Genomic DNA, 11720 nt, shown 5'->3' on the forward strand with positions numbered 1-11720 from the left:
GATGGAGCCACAATTGTGGCTCACCCTAGGACTCCTCTGACGTTACAGTGGTGGAGCTAGAGCCATCTGAAGCCAGGCCAAATCGAGCCAAACATTAAGGTTGCGAGAGATAAGTGGTAGTCGTAGTGCATGTGACATTCTTGCGCAAGAATAATGGAATGCAACCTTTTTTTCATGCAACAAAAGGATTTGATATCTGAAAGGAAAAAATATTGGAGAAATAATATATGAAAAAAGATAGAGGTGTGCGTGCCTGATTGTCCAATTTGTATGCATTGAAGTTTTTTATTCTCATGTGAATAGAACAGGAAAGAAAGCTTTATGCGTGCCAATTTACATTACATGCGAGCGTGTTACATGAACAATTGAAAATCACCTCCACCTAAATATTTCTCACCTACTCCTCATTCCTTCTTTCTATCTTTTCTATCTCTCCGTGGAAGAAATATGAACATCAACATCTAGATGATAAAAAAAAAACATTGTTTCTAAAAATGTTTCCCCGCGCTTTTTTTTTTCCACCTCGGATGTGGCTTACCCGCCCGACGTACCCAGGCCAATCCCCGCCCGGACTAATCGGGTACCCCTCGCCGTAATCCCCGCCGAGCCGCCGCCCGAGATCTCCTCCGCCCTGCTGCCATGGCGGCGCCCTTCGTCGCCTCCCTCCTCGCCGCCTCCCTGGTGCCGTAGGGAAGAAGCGGCGGTGGCGGTTGCTTCATTTACTCTTGGCGCCGATCCATTGGCCTACTCCAAATGTCATCATCATCTCTGGGTCGAGGGTGGGTGTGCAGGTCTGCTCAGCGTGCGGGTGCATCTGCTTGCGCGACCTGCAGAGGAGCTTCACCACCGTCCGGTACCTTGGACACGGCGGCCAGTACTCCACCGCCGCTTTCCTGCATGCGTTGTGTAGGCCGGCGGCGCTGTGACGGGACTGCTGGCCACAAACGACGGACAGGTTGAAGCGTACGTTTTCAAAGCCAATCCGCAGTCGCTGCCCCTACCCACCAGTTGTTTGATGAAATGTCTTGCCTAGACATCTAATCAATTGCATCTTCTGTCTTGGTTTATTTACATTTATGTGGGTCAAGTGACCAACTTGATGATCCTTCGTATATTGCAGAACTAATTGTCTGACCGTAGTACCTGAAAACATTAGACTAGATTGTAGATCGAAGAGTCCAATCTGTCATGTTAGCTTGAAAGCCTGGGAAGAGAAATAAACATGATAGTCTGTTGGTTTGTAGCTAGCTACCCCTACTACTCTATCAATGATATATAAAATGTGTTGGCTGTGTTGGCACTCCCTCACACACGCACAACACCCTCTTACTTTCAGGTGGAGGAAGAAGATGAGAGGAAGAAGAAGGACTCAGGAAGAGCACACGAAATGGAGCTGCTTAAAACTCTGAGCTGCAGCTGCTCTCCTCTTTATAGACACACCAGTCAAGATGAGAATTTACAAGGTAAGGCGCTATAGTGTTCTGCAGTCCCTACCACTACTAGTTACTGCAGCCATGCTGACAACTGCACCTACTACTATTTGCTACAGTCATTTGCCGCCCAAGTCAAGGACCAGGCATGGCACTACAGGAGCAGGAGCTCCCTCTATTGTACAAACATTGATGACAAGCAAGAGCAAGGGTAATTATCCAACAATCCTTCCCCTAATTGCACTGCTCTTGTTTGATTTCCTCAACTCCAATCTTGGTCCTCAACTCAGTGAGTCGAACGCGCCCAAGTGGCTTGGTGAGGATGTCCCCGAGCTGTCGAGCTGTCTCGACATACTCGAGCTTGATCTGTTCACCGTCGACGCAATCACGGATGAAGTGATACTTGGTGTCGATGTGCTTGCTTCGGTCGTGGTGGACGGGGTTCTTTGCTAAAGTGATGGCGGACTGGTTGTCCACCATCAGGTTGGGTGCCCGAGCTTCTTCTCCGGTGAGCTCTGCTAGCAGCCGCCCCAGCCAAACTCCCTGGCAACATGTCGTCGCCGCTGCAATGTACTCTGCCTCGCAAGTACTCAGCGCAACGGCCTTTTGTTTCATCGATTGCCAGGAGATCGGGCACGCTCCAAGGAAGAAGAGCACACCAGTCGTGCTTCTTCGTCCATCAACGTCGCCCGCCATGTCGCTGTCGCTGAACCCAATCAGCTCCAGCTCTCCTCTGCTCCTCCTTGGGTAGACGAGCCCGTAGTCGCGCGTCCCTACCACATAGCGGAGCAGATGCTTGACCGCGGCGAGGTGATCCTCCCGCGGCTCCGCCATGAACCGGCTCACGTACCCCACGGCGAACCCAATGTCCAGCCGTGTGTGCATGAGGTAACGCAGTGCGCCGACGATGCTCCGGTAGCTCGTGGCGTCCACCAAGGGGGCAGCGCTGTCCTTTGACAGCTTCACCTTCTCCTCCATGGGCGTCTGGCACGCCTTGCACTCGCCCAATCCGCTTCGCTCCAGCAGCTTCCTTGCGTAGGCGCTCTGGCGGAGCGTGATGGCATTCCCGGTCTGCTCCACCTCAATGCCGAGGTAGTAGGTGAGCAGACCGAGGTCTGACATGCGGAACATCAACTTCATCTTCTCCTTGAACGCGTCGATGTCCCGCTGCTCAGCTCCGGTGACGATGAGGTCGTCGACGTACACGCCGACGATCACCAGGCCTCCCTTCGACCGCCGTGTGTAGAGGGCATGCTCGGTGGCGCACTTGGTGAAGCCGAGCGACGCGAGGCTGGCGTCGAGCCTGATGTTCCACGCGCGCGGTGCCTGACGCAGCCCGTACAGGGCCTTGCGGAGGCGGAGCACCCTGTGCTCCTCGCCGGCAATGATAAATCCCGGCGGCTGCTGCACGTACACCTCCTTGGCAAGCTGTCCATTTAGGAATGACGATTTCACGTCCAGGTGATGAACCTTCCAGCACCTCACCGCCGCCAGCGCCAACAGCAAGCGCACGGATTCCATGCGCGCCACCGGCGCAAAGACTTCCTCGAAGTCGATGCCCTCGCGCTGCACGAATCCCTTGGCGACGAGCCACGCCTTGTGCCGCACCACCTCGCCGCGCTCGTTCCGCTTCACCTTGAACACCCACTTGAGCCCAATTGGCCGGCAACCGGCCGGCGGATCCACTAGCTCCCACGCGCGGTTCTCCTCCTCCGCCGCCATCTCCTCCAGCATCGCCGCCCGCCAGCGTGCCTCCTGTTCTGCTGCGGCGAAGTTTGGTGGCTCCTCTGCGCTGCCCAGATGCAGCTCGAGGTCGTCCAGCACATGGGCCGCCTGCCCGGGCGGACTCCCTATGCCAACGATGTCATCCACCAGACGGAATCGGAGTGGCTCGCCGGAGTAATCGGCGTCGATGTTCGGGGAGGCGCTCGGCGGAGGTGTGACGAAGAGAATCGACGAAACGGTGCTCGTTGCGGCGGAGATCGGAGTCCACTGCCCCGCGGTCGAGGGTGTCCCCTGCGCCTCGCTCGAGGGTGCCCCTTGCGCCTTGCTCGAGGGTGCCCCCTGCGCCTTCCTCGAGGGTGTCCCTTCCGCTTCGCTCGAGGGTGTCCCTTCCGCCTCGCTTGAGGGTGTCACATGTGCCGCTCTCGAGGGTGCCCCCTGCGACTCGCTCGCGGGTGCCCCCTGTGTCGCACTCGAGGGTGTCCCCTGCGACTCGCTCGAGGGTGCTCCCTGTGTCGCACTCGAGGGTGTCCCCTGCGACTCGCGCGAGGGTGTTTCTTCCCCTTCGTCGTGAGCCAGCTCCCCCGCACCGGAGTACAGCATGTACTCGACGGTGAAAGAGCTGCTCAGTCCGCCTGGCGTCGCTTCCCCATCGCCGGACTCCCAGCCCCAGCACGCCGCCTCGTTGAAGACGACGTCGCGGGACAAGACCACCTTGCTGCTGGCCGGGTCGTAGAGCCGATAAGCCTTGCTCCCGCGCTCGTACCCTAGGAACACCATGGGAGTGCTCCTGTCTTCCAGCTTGGCGAGGTTGGGCATCGCCTTCTTCACGTGCCCGACGCAGCCGAATGTCCTGAGGAAGGACACGTCCGGTTTCCTCCTATGCCAAGCCTCGAATGGCGTCGTGCCCTTCAGGCTCTTGGTGGGCGCGCGGTTCAGGATGAACACCGCCGTGCTCACCGCCTCGCCCTAGAACGCCGCCGGCATCTTCTTGGCCTTCAGCATGCTCCTAGCCATGCCGACCACCGTCTGATTCCTCCTCTCCACGACGCCGTTCTGCTGCGGCGAGTACGGTGCCGTGAGGTGGCGTTCAACGCCCTGTACCACGCAGTAGAGGCCGAACTCGACCGAGGTGAACTTGCCGCCGCGATCCGTCCGCAGCACGCATAGCTTCTTCCCCGTCTACGTCTCCACCTGCGCCTGGAATTCCTTGATCGTCGTCGGCGCCTCATCCTTGCTCGACAGGAGGTGCAGCCACATGAAGCGGCTGCAATCGTCCACCAGGAGCAGGAAGTAGCGCCGCCCGCCGTGCGTTGCCGGCGTGATTGGCCCGCAGAGGTCGCCGTGGACGAGCTCGAGAGTGTCGCCAGCGCGGTAGCTCGCCTTCTTGGGGAACGGCAGCCTCCTCTGCTTCCCGGCAAGGCAGCTGTCGCACAGCTCGCCGGCATGCTCGATCAGTGGCAGCCCTCGCACCATGCCTTGCCGCGCCATCCTGGCCAAAGCATCGAAGCTCAAATGGCCGAAGCGCGCGTGCCAGCGCCACGCCGCATCGTCGCACCTTGCCGCCAAGCACACCGGGCGCGCAATGCGCAGCGCCAAGGTGTAGAGGCGATTCCTGCCGCGCTCGACCTTGGCGAGCAGCTTCCGCTCGCGGTCCCTGATCCGGAGCACGCCGCCGTCGATCAGCACCTGGCAGCCTCGCTCGTCGAGCTGCCCAATGCTGACGATGTTGCTCCGGAGCTTGGGGATGTAGTACACATCCGTCAGCGCCTTGTGCTCACCATTCTTGCACTGGAACACGACCGTGCCGCGCCCCTGGATGTCGAAGCCGGAGTTGTCCCCGAACTTCACGGTGCCGACGACTCCGGTGTCGAGCTCGGAGAAGGCCGCGCAGTTTCCGGTCATGTGGTTGCTCGCACCGGTGTCGAGGTACCACTGCTCCTCAGCCTCCTCTTCTACTCGCCCGAGGTTGACCCGTGCGGGCGGCTCGTCGAGCTCGATGCGCCCGCCGCGGTCTTCTGCCTCGGTGTTGATGACGCAGACGTCTTCTGCCTCGGTGTTGATGACGCAGACCTGCGCCATGAGCAGCGCAGGCTCTTCCTCGTCATCCTGGGCGAGGTGCGCCCGCTCCTGGCGCCGCGGCTCCTTGCAGTCGCGGGCCTAGTGCCCGATCTTGCCGCAATTTCGACAACGATCCTTGTCGGCGGCACGATCTCCGCCGTCCTTGCTGGCGCCCTCGGCCTTCCGCCGTGGCTTGCCGCGCGCGCCGCCTCTACCGCCGCTGCGCGAAACAGAAGAGCTCTCCCCCTGCTTCCTCTCGCGCAGGCGCGCTGCCCACTGCTCCTTCGTAAGTAGTAGCTGGCCGCCAGCAGTCGTGCGAGCGGGGGCCTCCGCGCGGTCCTCGACCGCCTTGAGCCGCCCGGTGACTTCCTCGATCGAGAGCGTGCTCATGTCGAGCAGCGTCTCGATTGAGAGCGCAATCTGCGCGAATCGCGGCGGGGCACGATGCGGAGATACTTCGCCACCGCTTCCTCTTCGCCGATGTCGATGCCGACCTGCACTAACTGGCTCACCAGCGCGAAGTCCTCGATGGCCTCGCCATCGCGGAACGCAATAGCCTCGTACTCCAGCCGGGGCTGCTGCGCCTTCGCCTTGCGCACGCGGTCGCCGCGGAGCCGCATCGTCTCCAGGCTCTCCCACGCCTCCTTGGCGGAGTCCTTGGCGCCGAGCGGGACGACGTACTCGGTCGGCACTGACTTGAGAATGGCCTCCATGGCCGACTGGTCGTCTTCTTCGTCAGCGGTGCCCACGGTCACCGCCGCCCATAGGCGCCTCGCCTTGAGCATCACCTTCATCAGCACCACCCACTCGGCGTAGTTCGTGCGAGTGAGCATGGGGTACTGCGCGCCGCCGACGTCCCGCACCGTCTTCTTCACGACGTACGTCGTCTGGCGCCCACGACCATGCTCCTGAGAACGCCCGCGCCCATGCTCACGATCCAGGGAAGCCATGGCCACCAAGCTCGAACACTCAAGCTCTGAATACCACTTATTGGCACTCCCTCACACACGCACAACACCCTCTTACTTTCAGGTGGAGGAAGAAGATGAGAGGAAGAAGAAGGACTCAGTAAGAGCACACGAAATGGAGCTGCTTAAAACTCTGAGCTGCAGCTGCTCTCCTCCTTATAGACACACCGGTCAAGATGAGAATTTACAAGGTAAGGCGCTATAGTGTTCTGCAGTCCCTACCACTACTAGCTACTGCAGCCATGCTGCCAACTGCACCTACTACTATTTGCTACAGCCATCTGCCGCCCAAGTCAAGGATCAGGCATGGCACTACAGGAGCAGGAGCTCCCTCTACTGTACAAGCATTGATGACAAGTAAGAGCAAGGGTAATTATCCAACAGGCTGTATATATCATTCTGCTAATTGAGTGAATTGTTGAATTAAATGGGTATATCAGTAATTGAGATGCATTGCTATTATATTTTATTGATAACTTGCTATGCATGTCTTCTGGCATCTACTCGCTTGATGAGACTCTTCTTTTCAGCAATTTGCAGCTAATCTTGCCACAATATAGAATGGACTAGCTAATGAGAGAAACATGGCATAGGATGAAACTATAGTGTGAAAGCTGACAAATGAAATGTGTGTTACCGTTTGTTTTATGAAATCTGTGATACAGTGTGCAACTAATCAGTTTTTCTGTAAGGTGTGCTCTTCAAAAAAAAAATTGTATTACACTATTATGTCACGTTGTTGAATTGTATAGGTTAAGGTCGGACATGATGGGGTGGCTCTTATTTCATAAAACAAACGGAAGGTAGCAGCACCATTGGACCTTTTCATGACGTGGGAATTTGTATTGTAATAACAGAAAGTTGACATGGATTTAGTCACTGCATCCTAAAGACAGTAAGTCCTCTATTCTTCCTGTTGTTTTTCATCTTGCCAACATACTACTACTTTGGAACTCGGGAGCCCTTTTAAAATCATAGTAACAACACCATTCGTTGATGCAAATCACATATTCATTCAGCTTCCAACATATGGTTGATAATCACAACGCCCCGTCGCGCGCGTCCTCCTCTTCCTTCCCTGCCCACCCACGGCCCACCGTCATGCGTGTCCTCCTCTGCCCGGTCGCCGGCATGTGCGTCGTCCTCCTCCACCCGCCTTCGTGCGTCGTCCTCCTCTTCGGATCCAAGGTCTTCAGCACCTCCGGCGGTAGAAGCAGGGGTGGAGGGGGCAAGGGGGACGGCGGCGCCAAGCCATCTCCCCCTCGCTTCCGCCGTCACCCTCCCCCCGCTACCTTCTCCTTCACCGGGGTGCCCCTCTCCGCGCGCCACCTCTTCAGGTTCGTCTGCCCCTCCCCCGCTCCTTCCCCTCCTTGGTTCTCCTTCACCGGCGGCACCTTTTGTTTTTGCAATGCAGAGCTCACGCCGGAGCAGAAGGCCGAGCTTGTGATGTCGCTGAAGGTACTCTGACTTCTCTCCGCCTCCTTTCCACTCTCGTTACTTTTTTTTTTTGTTGCTCTGCGTGGTGCCGGTTTCACCGGAGAGGGCATCTATCTGATTCTGTCTACTCCGTGCTTGTGCAGAACAAGCTGGAGGGGTTGGTCGCGCAGCACATGGATGTGCTCGAGAGTCTCACCCCCAAGGTCCTGAAGCGCGTCAACTTGCTCAGAGATATTCAGGTAATTCAAAGATAATATCATATTTTGTTAACCAGAATGCTATAATTGGGGGGTGGCGGTGGTGGTGTTAATTTGCATCATTATCTGTTGCCCTACTCTGTTTTGTGCATTTGCCAGTAGCCACATCTTATTAATCGTAGATGTTGCGATCCGCATGGATGTCATACAGTTTCTGCAACTCTGCATGTCCGATCATTGTGATCTGTTGTTTAAGCCACTACAGATTTAACAAAAAAAAGTCCTCAAGGAAACTCTTTATTTTGTTAATTCAACTATTTGTTTCTTTTCTATCAGGGATTGCTTCCTAAGAGCCTATTACAATCCATGTATGTCTCTTTCCTGGCTGGCTGCTTCCGAAGAAGCACATGGGTAAGTCTGCATCTTCCCTGCTAGCTAACTAACCTAAATTCGAAACAGAAGGACATCGTTATGTATCATACCATTTTCATACTGTCCTGAACACTTTGGTGATAAACTGATAATTACCTTGTATCCAAATATAGAAAAGAACAAGCTCTGCAGTTTAACTGATTGTATGACAATGGGGCTTTTGTCTTGCACTCTGATGGAAAATTCTCAGTTGACTTTACGAAGGTAATTATCTCACAATGTTTTCACAAGGTTCTCGGTATCTTATTTCTCCAAGGTCATTGATTCACTGGATAACAATAAAAAATCTATCAATGAGAAGCATGGATTCGGTTCCCTGATTAAGTTTGACAAATGCTTTGTCCCAAACAAATTTGCTATCTTGGTAAGATAGCAAAGATGGATGATCCTAGTTAAGTACTGTACTTTCTTCACTGAATGTATGTTGTGCCTTGCCAATCTCCTTTTTTTTCTCTTTTGATCACTTAGAATGTGATGGACTCATAGCTAAAAGTAGCTGCATTAAAAATCCTAGAATTAACATTAGTTGTAATCATATTTTACATGTACATCTGATTTCATCTAGCTTGCATACTGCCTAACTTGGAACAATTATTTGTCTTGCTATAGTTGAGCTGTTTATATGAGTAACAAACAAAAGAGTTGTGTGCTGCTTGTTGCATGGATAAATAAAAGTCAAGACTAGGCAGTCGGTAGTACATGTAAGATTAGCTCACAACTGCAACTCTTATTAACCTGAAAATTGGCTATATGTTCATATATTCAGTACTAGATATTCTATGTTTTAATCACAGCTGCTGAATACATGTCTGTTCCCAATTGAGATTGAGACATGTAGTCCTATTCATTTTACATCGACATGTAGTCCTATTCATTTTTATTTTCTGCACCTTCTTGCTGACTTTCTACTGCTATAATTAGTATAAGTAATTATACATTTTTCTGTTGTTAACTTTGCTGTTGGTTCAGTTCAGTTTATTTTTATGTTGTTCAGTTTGATGGATCGAAATCTGAACAAGATAGTCTACTTTGCAGATTTTCTCAGCACCAGTTCGAGTAGGAGAAGAGGATGGTGCGGCACAGCAGCGCGCAGCGGATAGAGGCTGCGCTGCGAACCAGCAATGGGGCATGGCAGCGGCGGCAACACCACAGTCTATCATCCAGCGTTCATCTCCTTCAGATGCCTTCTCTCCAGTAATCTCGTCTCCATCCTCTTCCTTTCCCTTCTCTCGCGGGTTAGGGTTTGATAGTTCTTTTATTTGTATGCCTGGATGGCCGGATCCGGTTCTTGATTCATGATTCTCATGCCTAGATGGCTGAATCCGGTTCTTGATTCATGATTTGAATGGCTGGATATTTCGATTTGGTCTGGTCATTGTGGAGGCAGGGTTTTGGTAGTTTGAATAGAATTTCCTTTTGATTTCCTTATACTGGTTTTGAAGCTTAAAAATTTTTATGTGGAAATGTTGTAAGCAGCAGTGAGTGGCCCCTTTTCAGTTTCTGCATATGCTGACTGAACTGCACTTAAACATGGTATAAAGAATTTCACTGTTCTGATCGAGCTTGACTTGTTAGACAACAATATAACAGCGCTCCCAGCAGAGCTGGTATTACCCTCCACCCTTCATTTTTGGTATTTTCTTTCTTGAATCTATCTCCAGATACTGTCCTGTAGTATATGCTCTGGACAACTTCAAGCATTTGAACTCTACCATAGCACACACTGATTGATAAACAACATGAACATGTACTGGCATCAAGTGAAAAATACTTCTCACGGTTGCATGGTTCTCAATCTCACTGAATCTTTTTTCGTGGATGCTTTTCTCTGCAGGGATTGCTTGAGCCTAACCTGCAAGTGTTGAAACTTGATGGGAATCCGCTTATAAGGTAAGAATGTAACCTCGATCTGTGATTTGATTGTACCTACGCTGAATAAAGGTATCTGCCAAGGAGATGTCAGCCCACTCTTGTGAAGGAACGTCAAGGGGTTGGAGCAGGTCGGCGGGATGGAGGGCCTCCATTTTGTTGCGCTGGCATGTCGCATAGGAACGCACGAAGTCGTACACCACGGTCCTGTCATTGTCGATGATGAAGTCCAACCAGAGGCGTTGCATCGTTTTCTGGATCCCAATTTGTGCATTGTTTAGAAAAAAAATGTCTAGGTACCTAATTGGAGTAAAAAGGGTTACATATTTGGTGCACATAATTTGTTAAATTCTATTCCACATTACTAATATATTCCCTGTTTTGTTTGGACCTAATCAAACGAAAGGTCTCTCAATTCTCAGTGGTGTAGTGAAAAGCCTAAAAATGGAAGGTGACCCCCTCTCCACTTATGCTAACCTGTGGGTTCTACTTTTACTTTCATTGTTCATGTGTGTTTACAATGTTGTATGCTAATATTATGTGCAACCAAGTTTGCATAATCAATATAAGGTTTTTCAGAATACATTAGAATCCTTTTAAGATTTCGGTCAGGAATTTCCAGTTACAAATGGATTTTTTTCACCGCCACTAAATGTATAAATGGCACTTTTGAGGCTGAGGTGCCAGTGCTACCAACAGTGGGTGCCACTGCTAGAACTAGGAAGACTGTTTGCTTCAAGAGCAATGAAGGAATTTTGAGCCATGTCAGCACCCTCTTAATTCATTTTGAGATTAGTGAGGGTTGTTGAGAAAACAAACTTGGTCATAACAAGTTGTGTATCAAAGGACATGCGAGGAATCGGCCATGTCGATTATTTTTACTGGAGTTTTAAAAGAGATTTGATTAATAGTCAATCAGCTTCAAAATAGCACAATAGGTGCTAAGGGCAGGCCTTGCAAGAAAACTGCTTGGTATAAAATTCAGGTTGTTTAGCACTTATAAGTGGTCTTGTGATTTGGCCCAGCAGAATATCTATGGTGGAAATTTGCAATTTACTATGGCGGATGAGGAATTTAGTGGTTTCTGGTAGATGTGCTTTTTGGCACACGTAGTTTAGCATTAAGATCCTTGTTTACCGCATTTCTTGAAAAACATGTACGTGTTGCACGGGCAAATGCATATCAAGAACATTTTATTCTTACACATATTCCCTTCTATTGTGTTTAATGGTTGCATGAGATATATGGTCATGTACATATTATTTGTATATCTCGAAATTTTTCATTTTGTAAATTTGTATCGAACAATGTACCTGAATATTGTATCCACAAAAGCTAATGGTAAATGTAGCTATGAATACATATTTATTCTAATATAATGTTTTTACTATACCTTTTTAAAACACGTGCGTGCCGCACGTGCTTCTTACTATATATAGATAGGAAAGAAAACATTTGTGGGAGATAAAATAGGAAGGAAGAAGTAGGTATATGCGATGCTTCATGGACGAATTTGGCTTTGTGAGAAGCTCCACCTTGACACATGAATTTCCATCTGACAAGATATGTGCCAACCATAAAAAATAATTCTTCATGCACCAGAT

At 51.3% G+C, this 11720-nt stretch overlaps 1 protein-coding gene and 1 long non-coding RNA gene across 8 annotated transcripts; one reads left to right on the plus strand and one right to left on the minus strand.

Annotated features, from left to right (window-relative positions):
- Positions 1-556: 556 nt before the first annotated feature.
- LOC120673581 lies at positions 557-10531 on the plus strand. 7 transcript variants are annotated; one of them, XM_039954488.1, is made up of 12 exons: positions 557-963; positions 1337-1463; positions 1550-1641; positions 6246-6550; positions 6934-7076; positions 7201-7518; positions 7596-7639; positions 7762-7857; positions 8152-8226; positions 9283-9441; positions 10082-10137; positions 10226-10531. In XM_039954488.1, the coding sequence occupies exons 7-12, from the start codon at positions 7628-7630 to the stop codon at positions 10395-10397; spliced, it is 570 nt and encodes a 189-aa protein (XP_039810422.1). In that variant the 5' UTR covers positions 557-963; positions 1337-1463; positions 1550-1641; positions 6246-6550; positions 6934-7076; positions 7201-7518; positions 7596-7627; the 3' UTR covers positions 10398-10531. The 7 variants fall into 7 exon arrangements, 5 of the variants coding, with proteins under 5 accessions (XP_039810422.1, XP_039810424.1, XP_039810425.1 ...); XM_039954490.1 differs by having other exon boundaries at positions 6246-6372; XM_039954491.1 differs by lacking the exon at positions 6246-6550.
- LOC120673583 lies at positions 9784-10301 on the minus strand. The gene is made up of 2 exons (XR_005674694.1): positions 10174-10301; positions 9784-10099 (listed from the first exon to the last, which is right to left on the minus strand). It is a non-coding gene; the product is annotated as an uncharacterized LOC120673583 (long non-coding RNA).
- Positions 10532-11720: the final 1189 nt, after the last annotated feature.

The sequence above is a fragment of the Panicum virgatum genome, chromosome 5N, assembly GCF_016808335.1.
Source record: "Panicum virgatum strain AP13 chromosome 5N, P.virgatum_v5, whole genome shotgun sequence".
NCBI classification, from domain to species: domain Eukaryota; kingdom Viridiplantae; phylum Streptophyta; class Magnoliopsida; order Poales; family Poaceae; genus Panicum; species Panicum virgatum.